General features: G+C 37.8%; 1 protein-coding gene across 1 annotated transcript in view; it reads right to left on the bottom strand.

Moving 5' to 3' along the window:
• The window catches only part of DCDC1 (doublecortin domain containing 1), a 369,285-nt gene that overhangs the window by 206,491 nt on the left and 147,578 nt on the right, over window positions 1-15,216 (bottom strand). Inside the window, exon 9 of the mRNA XM_043549349.1 lies at window positions 9,150-9,320. Within this exon, the coding sequence (XP_043405284.1) occupies window positions 9,150-9,320 (171 nt within the window). The remainder of the gene's footprint in view (window positions 1-9,149; window positions 9,321-15,216) is intronic.

Here is a 15,216-nt window from a genome sequence, read left to right as displayed (position 1 = left end):
CTCCTAAATAACAAAAGTAATTTTGAAAATTTTACCCTCTTTCAAATATTAAACTCCACAGCAAATATATGTTATAGGAAGAATTTCCAGGCTGGTGCTTTAGTATAAAAATTGATGCAAAACACAGACAGTATGAAGTTCAGAGCTTTTTCTACACAAATTGTGTAGAAGTAACACAAGTATTTTATGAACATTGAAATCCAAAGCATTTCAGCTTGTCTCCGAAGAGAGGGTCCTCCTGTAAATGGGGTCAATTTGGATGGTTTCTGGTAGCACTGGAGAGATAAGCCCTGTCTTCCCATGTTTTCAAGTGGTATGTATAGAATTTTAGGCATATTTACATTGGGCAAAGAACTGAGTATGGAAAAGACTTTATATGTGATTCAGACATAGGTAAAATGCATGTCTAACAATCTGACAGTACATAATTTGGCTGTGTTAGAATTACAGCTAAGTGAATGCTGCAAAAAACATTCTGCAAATATTCAAATGCTTTTTGTGTTCACACCCCCTTTGTGCTTATTTTCTATGAATATCTGAGCAAATGAGTTTATTGACAGAAATGTTTACAAAGAGAGCACATTTTAAATGAATATTAGAAAATGTTGAAATCGTATTCCAGAGTTTATGTAACAGAAATGTGATTTACCATTGCTTACACTTATCCAATTAGGGTATGGTATACTGTATTACCTGCATGTCCAGTCAAAACTTACAGTTCTGTGCACAATCTACAGATCATCAATTACTTGCAGAAATTATTTTGCAAATAAATTTTAAGAATGAAAAATGAGAGAATGATAAGTAAGTTGCAGACAATTCTGTTTCACTGTGTTGAAGTTTGTTCACTATCTAAGGTAAATGCAGCTAAATATATAATACAGCTTTACAGTATACAGCGGAATGCACACCTGTCCCTGAACAAATGCCATTGTGTTTTATGTTCGACAAGATAAAAACCAGACAATTCCTACAGGATGGATCCACTCAAGTAGAATGCCATACCACTTCTGACTGCTGGAGATACACAAAAGGACATTCCATTCTTGGAGCAAGAAAAAAAACAGGAGAAGAAGGAAACTGTATGCATAATATAAGGTATTTCCTTTTGTCAAAAGATCCCTTCTGTGTTCCTGGAATGTCTATGACAACACAGCAGTCATTTAACTTTGCCTCTAACTCTGATACACCCAGAAAGAAGGGTAGAAAATAGTGGAAACTGTTGTATTGGAATAATATTATAACTCTAGTTTACAGGGATATTATTTTGAAATCTAATTACAGGGGATTAAGGTTTATTTGGTGAGGATTATTGTGTTTCAGAAAATGTGTTGCTATAGGTTCCATGCAGCTAGAGGCCTGTCTAGGACTGAACAGAAAGGAAAAAAAGAATGACAAACTCAAAAGATAAAAAGAAATTTGATTTTTTGGTTGATTTTATGCTGATTACTTTTTTCTATGATACTGATAGCCTTTTATAGTTTCAATGCTGTCTCTTTCTCTCTCTCTTTACATGGGTGCCAAAAAGTAAATAGAGCATTTCAAATGTCTGTACTCTGTGAGAACAGTGGGAGCGATTTTATTTTACATCACATTACAAATTATAGTTACCACCCTGTCACTACAGTTCCTCTCATATATGTATTTTATACTTCACTAAAGTCACATACCTCCAAACCAATCTAATATTACTATACTGTCTCCTAGGTTGGAACAAAGTTCTCAGTCACACACAAAGTAGTAAAATAAAATGGAGTTAATGATGAAAGCAACTATAAAAGTGAAATAATAAAAAAATACAAAGTTAATGGCCATATCCACTTCATTATATATTCTAGTCCATTATCACTGGCTTTTGCTAAGTTGAGGAATAGGAGGAATATGCTATTGATGTTGCTTTGTCTGACATTGTTAGAGTATCTGGAGATACTAGACACCGTGGAATAAAGCATTCCTAAAGAACAGCGTGATGTTAGTGCCAGCTGCCAACCTGAGAGAAATCAGTGATGCTATTGGACAACATACGAGGCTCATATTAGTTCCCTCCACCACCACTAAACAAACTGTTAAAAGTTCTGTTAAATTTCACAGTAGGTGTTACACTAACGCACTGAGCAATACCTATTTCTATATTAGAGCCAAAACAATTTTCCACTCAGGTGCAGAGAAGCGTAGAGAGATATAATAACTCAAAGATGGAGGGAATGAAAATGAAAGGGCTGAACTTGTGGTTTACTATCCCTTTGTATAAGAAAAACCAAGACCTCCTTTAAAAAACTCCTGGCTGCTTAAGGCTATTTAAGAAATTTAAAACAACCAATTCTTGAGCCAGATCTGACTATATTTCACTACTACATCAATCCACATGATGAACACTCGCTTAATAGTTTTTATTTTGAGCTAATAGGAGGATCCCGTTTCTGCCTTCTCACAGCTCTCCATCTTCTTTCCATATCTCTGTATTTTCCCTTTCATCTGACAGCACTGGGAATGAATGTCAATTAGATAAAACTTAGTCCATTTCTAGCCGGTCACTTTTTATGTAATTTATTCAGGTAATGTTTGTGTTAGCTACTTTCAACACTGTTTGGTATCCAATGTGCAAAAGAAAGCAGGCATTTCAACAGACAGTTATTCCTCTCTAGGACATCAATTCAGAAAAGTATTACAGCACATGCTTAAATATATCGCTTTTCTAAACAGAATTTAAGCATATGTTTAAGATTAAGCATGTGCTTTAGTCCATTGATTCTAATGGAACTTCAGCACATGTTTAAAGTAAAGCACATGCTTAAGTGCTCTCCTGCATAGGGATATTTTACTGAACTCGGGCCTATATATAAATCACAAAGAAAGCTTGAAAGCTATAAAAAGCTAGTCAACTACTCTGAGATTCAGATTAAGTTTGAAATTTTAGAATCTGTTATAAAATAAACCCATAACAAGCACAAATGAAGCCATTTCATCTAGTGGTCAAACAAACCAATATGGAAGCTTCAGATACTAGGAAACTGCCACATAAAGCCACTGACACTCCAAGATCATCATTCAGGTTTTAATGCCTTAAGTGTGGTTAAAAATCTAACAGTGGTAGAACAGTAGATTTCCATACCATATACAATGTTGCTCAAAACAGCTGTGCAGATCACCCCAGAAGTTTCTCTCTGTAAGAGCTAGAGCAAAAGCAAAATTCCAGGATGGTGAACAGCTGGCAAAGAGAAACTTGCAATAGATTCAAAAGGCAAGAAGCACAAAAATGGAGAACTCACTGATCAACATCTCAGATATGCTATGATGTACACATATATTTATTTGTTCTTATCTAAGTAGTCTAAGGAAGAAGTAAAATAAATTATATAGAGCATCATTCTGCCACCACTATACACTTTGAGTAGCACCTCACCTACACATTTTGAGCAGCACCAGTCCCACTGAAATCAATGCACAGGATCTAAACCTTAATGAGAAGCTATCTAATCAAAATCAAATACTTCACATCATACATTCACATAAGCACACAACTCCAACACTGAAATTCAGCCACTTCTGAAGAAAAGACATCTCACAGGCAGACAACCAATGCAAAACATGCTGTAGAAAAGGCTAGGGAGGGGAATTTTTTGACAGAGATCACTTATTTTGGGATAAAATACTCCCATTATGAAAAATGCTCTAGAATTTTATTGTCCATGCAGAGCAGGCAGTGTACTGGTTTTGAAGATCCACCCAAAATAACATCATAAAGCAAACGGCATCATACTTATTTATATAAGGGTGAAGGGTTAAATTGACCCAGCCAAGATATGATCCTATGGTACTCAAGGTATCTGATTCTCATTGACCTTCAATGAGGGGTAGACTCTTAAATCACTTTTGAAAATTTTACCTGTCATCATTAAAATGCGGTGGGGAGGAAGGGGAAATCAACCCCTTAAATGCCAGACAAATCCAAGGAATATGCCATTTACACAATTCAGAATTAAAAGTCTGCATTCTGCTAAGCAACAGTTACAAAGCAACAACTCCCTATAGACACATGACATACAAACTTGACATTCCATAGAAATAAACAATGGCACTTTAAAACAATCTAGCCTAGGAGCACAAGCAGACGTAAACTATGCTTGTTAAAAATATTTTAAGAATGCATTGTGTACTGTAGTTTTCATCAGCCTATTTTTCTAATGTGCTCCTTTACTTAAAAGGATATGATCTGGTCATATATGATTTAATTAAAACTCAGGCTGCACACATACAATGCTTGATTCAATGACAATTTAAGATGTATAGCAAGACCTGTCATCATTTGGGAAATAGATAGACAAGTATTTACTGGTTACCAAAAATCAAACAGATTTTTTTACCCTCAGACTAATCTATTGTTAGCAACAGGAATGCACCCATTTTATAGTGAAACAGTAGTAATTATACATCAAAGGCAAGAGAGTTGTGTTAAGAAGAATAAAACAAAACACTTCTCATCAAAGGTAACCGCATTTTCTCCCATTTTATAAATTAAAGGTCTGACCCTGGAAACCTTTACTCACATGAGCAATCCTTTTATGAGAACTCCTACTGAAGTATGTGATCAAGCCCTTAAAATCAGACATAAAAAATACGGGCAGGAAATATAGGCATTAAAAATTGGTAGTTACAATTCATAAGTGTTTATTGCAATAGATATTTTAGAGTTAAAATGTCTGTAAAAATACAGCTTTTATTGTACGATACGGTACACATGCTGCTAGAAGAAAATGTTCCTTGGGCCCAATTCCTGTTCCCATTGAAGTCAATGGCAAAAGTTCATCTCTAAAAGCGGTTTATGTGCTGCCTGATTTTTTTGTGGAATATAATTCATACTACTAGAGTACATAGTGCAAAATATAATCTCGTAGATCGCTACCTGCTCTGACATACTATAATGAAATAAATCCAGAGTACAGTAATTAAACAATAAACAATAATAAAGTTTAATTTTCAATGATCAATAGAAACCTGGTGTCAAGTAATATCCCTGAGCATGCTGTAGGTTATAATAGTTTAAGAAGGAATTGGGGGGGAAATGAAGTTATGGGTGCTGAAATTAACAAAGTCCCTGGCAGCTACTCTCAATTTGCAGCTCTGAGATGAAAATCACAAAAAATATTCCTGCTGACATATTTCTCAGCATAAAGGCATAGCTGATGTATTGTTAATAACATGATTGCAAGAATATTTACTCCATGTTTAGCCCAAATAATATAAGCACAATACACTGACGAGAGCCAGCAAACAAATATTTTGAAAATGTCCCACGTGTTATCATTGCATCTTGCTAAATTAGTTTGTTTTAAAGAATTTATAAAAATGTAAATGCTGTATGCCATTCAGTAACTACCTAGAGCATGAGGCTAAACAGTCCCAAGACAAGTTAAACATACTGAAGTTTGGATATTTTTCTCAGCTTAGGTTCTTTTTGTTATTTAATGATGAACACATTTTTGCTGATTCAATACCATTTATTCTATGTATCCATAAGTCTGTAATGAAGAAATGGCCAACTATAAAGAGGTAAAGAAATGTACTAAAAAAGCTAGAGCCCTCACAGATTTGTACCCTTTGGTACAGAAAACGTGCATGGATATAGAGGAACAACCTTTTATAAACAGTAACAGAGTACGAATATCTGCTTAGGTTGAATGTGTATAGTGTCTTATTCACAAATGTGAAGATGCATTACTTTCCTGAGTAGACTCTGTAGAAAACCTGCCTATGATGCATGAAACTTTTATTAATTGACTCCTTAGTCTCCTATTAGTCCAGCAATTAAGTTGTTTCAGGGCACTGGTTAAAATTTAGGTAGGAAAATTATAGTTTTGTGAAATAATCATGTGTAATACAAGCATAAAGCAAAGTGTTTACTTTGGGAGTTTAATATGAAAAGTACTATATGTGAGGACAGGCAAGAGGAAAATTTTCAGAAATATCAAAGTGGTAAAGAGCAAATTAACTGCTGTGTAGAAGGTCAATCTCCCTGAGACTGAAACATCTAAACTAGGGATTTGCAACAGTACAGTTACATCAGTGTTTACGCCAGTGCAAAAAACCTCAGTGTAGATCAGCCCATTTATATCAGAATACTAGTTATATTTTTGGATCATCTACTTTTCTTGTTGACTTCCTAGCAATAAATTTGCAGGACATCTACGGACCTGTCAAAGAATACAGAGAAAAAACCTGCCTCGTTACAAAAGGCATTGCATGGGATCTAATATTCCAAACTAGATGTAGGGCTCTTATACAGGTTATCAACTCAGTAATACTCCTGCAGTACATTAAAAAGCAAGAAGCAAAGGAAAAGTCATATTTTCCTGAATGCAAACGACTTATGGGTGTACTTCACATTAGAAAAATATATTCAGGTACTTCTCAAAACCAGGCCTATTTGTGATGTGGCCTTTATAATCTTGATGGGTTAGTATCACCAAATGTTATCTCAGGGCAGTGACTATGCCACAGGTTCAAGCCTCCAAAGGACTACAGTATCAGGATTTGCAAAGGAGAACCACCATTAGAAATATCATTAGGTTTGGAGACTCTAGGAGCATAAAAGGGAGAGTGACCACAAGTAATACACTCACTAATTATCAAACATCCTTTTATTAACAATTTCACTAAGCAGATGAACGATGCCACAACTATTGAAATATACAGAAATGGAGAAAAAAAGTAAGATGTCCAGTATTAATGATTTCATACTCCCATCCCCTGGGGAAACATTAAGATGGGTAAGAGAATCATCAGATGGGTGTTTCCTGGTGGGCTACCCACTTAGACTAGGCCACACGTTTTATCCTGAGTTTCTTTTGTGCTCACTACACTCATACACCATATCAATACCTATATTGAATTTTGTGGAAGTCAAAAAGTACACCTTGAGGTGACTGAACCATGAATGGAAAACTGACACAATAATCAAATAAACAAAGATCTTGTGGCTAAAGTATGTTGCATCTCTGACATATTGGCAATGTGCTTGTTTGCAGTGTGTGCGCAGAGTACTTCTAGTCCTACAAAGCTGTTGGAGAATTTATTGAATTGCAGTTCCATTTTTCATGTTTTCTGTATAGACTTGCACAGTGCTGCTACTTCAAAGGAATTATTTTACAAATGAGTTTTGATGTGACACTTGCAAAGTCCTGCATACACATTGGCAATTAATTACAATTTCAAAATTAACCACCAAAATTAATTTGCTGTTTAGTGCAGCAAGTCCAAAAGCAAGTCCCATCAGACTCCTTAGGAATTTTAAAAGGTTAATTTTTGCTTATAAAAGCCTCAACATAATTTGTTTTCTAGAAAACCAGAATCTTTTACCATTTGTAACCATAAGGACTCATATATCCATGACACATGGACTATGTCCATCTGAAGAGTAAATCTTCACAGCCCTTTCTTAAGTTTTGAAACCATTCTTCTAGTTTTAAAAATGATATTTGCACATAGGGATCCAGTGCCTTGAAACTGCAGTCCAACCAGTCCGAGCAGAATCAAGAGTACACGCTCATGATCCTTTGCTTCACATTACCAGTGATGAAACAGGAATTTAAAAAATAAACAAATTTTATGTGTCTAAAGTGGTTGCAGTGACCACAGTCAGTGTCCACAGGACTTCACTTATTTTAAGATGCAAGCCCTCACGGGACTCCTAACACTGCCACACTTTTATAAGGATAGCACTATATCTTCCAGTGTTATTTTTTGTGTAGATGTGTTTTTTTCAATGAATAGGGCTTTGTAAGCCAATTTGAAAGGAGAAGAAGCATGGATGATATCACCAGAGTTAGAATCATACAAGTGACCTCTCATCAGATGAAGGGAAAAAACATTCCCTATGTTATATAAAGTGTTACGGAAATTACTTAAGCTAAATTGATCTAAAGCACTCAAACTGAAATAAGCGTTTGCACAAGGGAGTTGCACTGATTTATCTACATCAGTTGAAATTGTTCTAAACTGATTTAGTTAAATTGGTACAACCAGTGTGTGTAGACAGGGCCTAATTTATGTGAAGCTGCCTCAGAACATTCAGGATTTTCAACTAGAGTGCTGCAGAATCCTGGGTCCAAAATTTAGGTTCAGCTTTCAAGGGAGCACACAGGGCCTAGCCTACAGTACTTACAGAGAAGTAATACTGTAAATTCTGAGGTAACCCTGGTTCTGCTTCATTTTTCCCTTGGACCAAAGTAGATCAGGAATCACTTTATAAAGGAGTTTTAACTGGACTACACCTGATGTAAATGAAATGGGAATCAGGACACATATCCATTTAGGAGGACAAATGGGGCATTTTTAAGGGTAATTGTTATATTTATATATGTAGGCTATGTATCATGTTTGAGCACCAAAAATGATGCCAAACCATAGGTCCTTTGCTGACCATAGGCCCAATCCAAAAATTCAATAGAATTCAATAGAAAGACTCCCATTCATTTCACAGGGCTTTGAAGTAAGGCTCATGGGTGCAGTCTGTGCATCCCAGTGGAGATGATGCTGAGCAACAAAGGTCATGAGCTGTGGAAGTTCCCATCTAGCCATTTGCTGGGAGCACTGACCCAAGAGTAAGACTTTATTGGGATGGTTTTCTTTGGAGAAACTAGTTTTAACTATGGTTTGAAGCAATTATATTTAGCCTCTGTCAAGTCTGCTCTTCCACATTTGTTTATGCATTGTCATGACACCAGACATCTTCATGCAACTGCTGGAATCTGTAACAGCCATACTGGCATCACTAGGAAACATAAAAGAGCCCTCAAACTTTATGGAGCCTATTTTTTTAAAAAAGTTAATTTAAATGCATGAATACTTTGATCCCTGCCCTTCACAGCTGGTTAGTGGAATATAATTGGCAACTAAATTCTAAATTTACAAACTTTCCTTTGTTGTTTATTTTAATTTCAGTTATTGATTATTAGAGAACGGTGCCCTGGAAGAACAGTATTATAAGTAATGAAGAAACGGAATCCTCATTTTGAATAATACAAGTACTCAAGAACAACTATAATTCCCAATTCAAAGTAGGTATATTTGATATCAGTGTCTTAAAGACAAAGTGGGTTTTTTCTTTGTATCAGGATGGAAAATTGTGAAAGCTATTAAACTACACCCACCTTTAGCTGCAGGCCTTGTGGGAGAACCATGTTTGCTGGAAGCCTTTTAATGTGTTGGTAGACATAAGAGGCACACCTCTCCTGCTCAGCCTGTAATTGTGGGGCAAGTTTTGAGAGGTGACCTTTGTAGCTCTTGATGGCTGCTTGCAATTCCTCAATCAGCTTGTTCACCTGAAGGGTTAAATTACAAGAGCTGTTAGCAAGAGGCTATTGTTGATGTCACACCTACAAGAATTTTCATTACAAACCTGAGGGAAAAGACAGCTTTTCGGTGCAAACTTTGAATGGAAGTATAGAATGTATTTGATCTCTCTGTATACCTACCGTTTGTGTCTGACAGAGAAAGACCACACAGGAAATATACACAACAGAGGTGATAGGTGAAACAAACATTTTTTTTTTCTGGTTATGGATGGCCACAAAGTTCATAAGCAGTTACAGATCCGTGATCATCTTTAATGAATGAAAATGTATCAATCATTCAAATCTCCACTTTTTAAAAATCTTTTCCATTCACAAAGCGATTGGTTATAGTGCATAACATCACCAGTGATGCATAATGGATATAAATAAATTTATAATTCCAGAAGTATGGTTCTACTGGAATTACATCTGCTTGGATAAATTTATTTACATGTTTTTTCCAGATTCCATAGCAACGTTTCTAAGATGTTTACATGTCTTTGATAGGAGGTGCTCATATTTTTATTTTAATGAGAACAGTGACTACATTCCTCATGACTCCACAAATCAGTAAAAGAGATGCTCTACTTAGCCATGAGGTTTGAAAAAATTTCAAAGATGGCTTACCCATTTAGGGATAAAAATGATATTTGGGAGACACAATATTGGTGCTACAACTAGAGTTTAGAATTCATATCCTGGGAACTATTAGCAACAGCTGCCAATATAAAATATGTAACCACCAGCATCACAAATTTAAATCTAGCACATCCCCTTTCCAACATCCTGAGAGTTGAAATCACCAGGGATGCTATTGCAGACAGTTCCCAGATTTGAACTGAAAGGAGAATATTTACACTATGAGAGCTTTAGAATTATCCATCCCTTTGGTTCCAGAAACCCCAGATTTCAGGGTATTCATGGCATGCTACAAGGCTTATCTCTTTATACAGATCGTTTCATAATTAATCCTTAACATTTCGGTCCAAAATATGGAGCTATTTTTTAAAAGAGCATATACACGATTCATACTCATTTGGGGGTGTAATTATTATCACTACATGCCCATATGAGGTATTTTTGCACATGGTAGAACATACAGTTATGCATCTAACCATACTTAATAATTGCATTTTTCATATGCAATTGTGCACCTAACAATGAAAATCAGATCATGAATATCATTAGTTTTGTCAACCCTTAAGAGATGAGTAGGGTGGAGTGAGCATGGTAAGTAAAAGAATGATAGCTTTGTAGTGCATAGACAGACACTTTTCTTATTGTTCTATTTTATTCAATTTTTGTATAGACAGATCAAGAACACGACACAGGCAACTGAGTTATATAAGGCTATACAGAAACTCATTTATACGTTTTAAAATGAGAACAAAGTTTCTGTGGCTGTGATGCTACTAGATTAGATCCCTGAAATGTATTTGTAGGCTTTGTCAGAATTTTTCTGTGCTATATTTAAGAGATTTGAAGATATTAACAAGAAAAAGTTTTGATTAAAATCACACAGAGAATATCCCTCTATTATTACTTTGCAAGATACACAGTACTATGGCATAAGCCTTCTAAATTCCTGCATATTTAAAAAGAATATGGATATTGCTACATGGGACTAGATAACTGATTCATCCAATCCAGTATTTTGTCTCTGACAATAGCCAGTACTAGCTGTGTCAGATGAAAGAGGGAAACTCTCCATAAAGAGCAAGTACAGAATAACCTGCATACAGCAGAAGTTTCTTCTTAACCCTCATCAGTTAGTGGCTTATGACATGAAGCATACTTTTTAATCAAACATGATACAACTGTGGATGTTCTCATTGTTGGTATTTATATCTAATTCTCTTTTTAAATCCTACTGAGGTTATGTCTACACTGGAGAGTTTACAGCAGAACAGCTGTACTGATGCAGCTGTGCGGCTGTAAGATCTCTCGTGTAGCCGGTCTATGCTGATGAAGAGAGCTCTCCCGCTGACATAATTAACCCACCCCCAATGAGTGGTGGTAGCTATGTCAGCAGGAGAATTTCTCCCAATGACATAGTACTGTGCACTCTACCACTTATGCCGACATAATTTATGTCACTTAGGGGGTGGAATATTCACACTCCTGGGTGACATACGTTTTGTGGACATAAGTGGTAGTATAGACATAGCCTAACCTATTGGTCTCATTGATATATTGTACTAATGAATAAGTTAATTAAGTGCAGTTTAAAAAAAAGCACGTGTTTTGATTGGTTTTATATTTGTTGCTTTTCAATTTTATCAAATGTCCTTTATTCTTGTAGTATTAGGAAAAAGTAGATAGAAGTTTCTGATCTACCTTCTCTACACTATTCATCATTTTTGTACTTTTATCATGGTCCATCTTATTCTTCTCCTATCTAAACTACACAGTCCCAATCTTTTCAATCTTTCTTCAAAGAGAAAGGCTCCTAATCTTTTTTTGTCATCCATCTCTAAATCCCTTGTATTTCTGTTATAACTTTTATCATACAGGTGAACAGAATAAATTACAATGCTCCAGGTGAGGGAGATTGGAATGGCATTACAATATTTTTAGTATTATTTTCTATCCCATCTTTATATATCCTAAGAGTTTGTTTGCGTTTTTGGCTGTCAATGCACAACAAAAAGGTTTTTCATCAACTGTCCATAGTGATCCCCAGATCTTTTCCCTGAGTGGCAACAGCCATTGTCTGGGTATACCGTAAGAAGGACAGGAGACTTGTTATGGGTTTTAATCAGGCTGCAACTTTATTATATAGATGTTTGCGACTACCCGGCAGATAAAATGTACAGTGCAGGCAAATCCATGCTTATTTAAATTAATTCTCTGGGTCTTTCACCAGCCCCCCTTTGTTTAATCCATGCTTATACAACTCAGTTTTCCAGGGCTTTCACCAGCCCCCCTTTGTTTCCATCCAGGTCCCCCAGCCAACCCATGGCTTGGACCTTACCATCCACCAGCCTTGTGAGAAGGTTTAGGAGGGCTATGAGAACAGAGGGGGTTGGTTCCCTGCCGTGCCAGTCACAGGAGTCCCCAGAACCCCCGTGCTGTTCCTTTATCCAGGACCTCCTTTTAAGTCCTTTACCAGACCATTTATCTGGTCACTGGCTGCCCTCCCTTTGGAGTACCTGCACTGAACATTCGCCATAAGGAGGCAACAGCCATTTGCTTGGCTGCCTCCTCCCCCAACCCTGCCAGGTTCCCAGACATCTGCAAATGGCCTCTTGGCTAGCAGCCCTACTGGAGAGAAAGAACCCACTGTCCGATGTGTGATCGTCAAGGGGCACCAGCAGCTGCATTATTCTTGACTTGGAACAGCCACCCTTAACGGAGGACCGCATAAGTGACCCATTTTTTGGATCCTTGAATTGACAGGACTCCTTAAAACAAAACAAAATAAACAATTTGTAAGCTGGAGCCAATAATGTGTATTCTGCCAACCACAGGACATTCCGAGGTTCGAGAGAACCCGTGGCCTACATAATTTGGCAAACTGGAAATGAGACAAGGCGTCTTCTATGCCATTATCCATGCCTGGCATGTGCTTGGAAGAAAAAACAGATGTTGAAGGTTAAGCATTGGAGAACAAATGCCCTTACCAACTTTCCAATCCTGTGCGATTTGGAAGTTTGGTGATTGATAACTTGTACCACTGCCGTGTTACTGAACCAGAGGCACACCTTTATATTAGCCCCAAATTAATAACCATTTGTACCCACACAATGATACCCCACTAAATCGAGTTAGAAAACTTTTCCACACCCACCAGTCTTAAAACATCTGTGTAGTGACTCGTACGTAATTGTGTGGTCTGGCTATGCCAGGTGTTGCTGCTGCCAGCCGGGCACAAAAACGCCCGCCCCGGGACAACAACCCTGCAAACAAAGTTCAGCTCAAAGCCCAGGCAGGTTAATGTAGTGGAAGGGTTTTTGTTTGTTTAACCCAACTATTTAGCCAGGCCCTGAAATGTGCCCAACAGGTGAAAACAGTCATTTGACCCAGCCTGCCCTGCGAACAAAATTATGCAAATAATGCACTATTTGGTTTAGTTTCACTGACCGCACCACTGCCCAGTGCAACATTGTACTGTACTCCTTTCAGGTAAGCTACCCCGGCATAACTGTACTGAGGACAGCATTAGGGAGTTCTGCAGAGCCCTGCTCCCCCATAGGCCCCCCGGAAGTGTCTACTCTGTCCCCTGCGGTTACATGCCCTGATGGCCGATGATTTGCCATGTGCCCTTCCCTGTCCTGCTGCTGAAACCTGAGCCCATGCTGGGCCTACCCTGTCACCCTGTGCAGACCCCTCACATCTAGCTGCCTGAAGCTGCTGTTGTAAATGCAAATTAGCTTGCAGCAGCTGTGTAATACCGTCATTGCCCCCCATTGAAGGTACCACCCCAAGGTGGGTCTGCCCAGGATTCTGAACCTTCCACTTCTGGGCCCAGAGTATTTAATACCCCAATCGGCTGACTCCTGTTCCCCTTAGGTGAATTCCCTGAGTGACTGGTTGAGCACGGTCCCTGCACCTAGCTGTGGCCCCTGCAACTGCCACCCTTTGCCAGGCTGGAAGGCTGAATACCACCTCTGCCACCCATTTCCCCAATTTCTGTGTGGTTTAGATTACACTCACCCTCAGGATCAGCATTACCGCCATCCCTTGTGTTAGGTGGAAGAAAACATCCTGTTTTTAGGTGACCTTGTGCCCTTTGAAGCATTGTAATGCCTTCTCCGTGTCTCTGGAATCATGCTATTTCCAATACTGTTTGCTGCTTTTGTGGAGCCATGCTTTCTTGGGGCCATGCTGCTTCCACGTGGTCCTGCAGCAAGCCTTAGAGCCTTAGCCTGTTCCTGTTCTGCCCAGCCTGTTGCTGGCTTCCTTGCTGCTGGGACATAGAGACTTGCCCCACCAAGGTTTCGTACCTTTATGCACATTCCTGGGGGAAAGTGGGCTGGGGGGGGGGGGGGGAGTCATTGCTGCAAAGCACCTTTTGCAGCAGTTTCTGACCTTCCTCTCTCTCCTCCCCCCCCCCCCCCCCCAACCAACCACAAAGCAGAGCTGCCTTCTTTGGGTAAACCCAGTCAAATTTTTCCCCACCTTTAGTTGTGGTGCAGTCATTTTTAGAACCCAGCAATGTGGATGAATAGTGCAAATTGTTCCCTCCAATGTGCATTATATTACATTTGACAACAATGGATTTCATCTGTCATCATGTAACAATTTACCTAGCTTTGTTAGGTCTCTCTGAAGTTACTGTACTCTCCACTCTTAACTAACGTAAATGATTTTGTTTCATCTGAAAATTTTCTCACTTTACTGTTTGCATCTTTTCCAGATGATTAATAAATAAAGTAAATAACATCAAACATAATACAGAGTCTGAAGGCACTGTTCTTGTTAACCTTTTGTCATGTTGAAAACTGACCATTTCCCCCCCCCCCCCTATTCTTTGTTTTCTGTTTCTTAGGCAGTTTTTTGTAAGTTTTTTAAAAAAACAGAAGATAACGTTTTTAGGTGGTTTTAAATCTTAAAGATGCATTTTAAGATTCTGCACAGCTCATTGCAGGATGTGGAAGTCTGATAGTAGATCTAACTCAGCCAAATTATTTAGTTGACTTTCCTACTGAAATGGTATTGGATTATATAATGTAAATGTTACTTAGGGTGAGGACTATTAGAACGCTTTCTAATAAATGTGTTCCAATGCTATATTTTCACGGTTACCCTGATATCATCAAAACCCTTTAATGTGTATAGAGCCTGACATTTCAGAGTCACCTATGAAGTAGATTCTCTTCATATGCCATATATAGAAATCCACTTTTACATACAATTTTTTAAAATAACTTATTAAAATAAT

The sequence above is a fragment of the Chelonia mydas genome, chromosome 6 (assembly GCF_015237465.2).
Source record: "Chelonia mydas isolate rCheMyd1 chromosome 6, rCheMyd1.pri.v2, whole genome shotgun sequence".
Lineage (NCBI taxonomy): Eukaryota > Metazoa > Chordata > Testudines > Cheloniidae > Chelonia > Chelonia mydas.
Note: the sequence above shows the minus strand (reverse complement) of the source record. Positions and strands in the feature narration are given on the sequence as shown.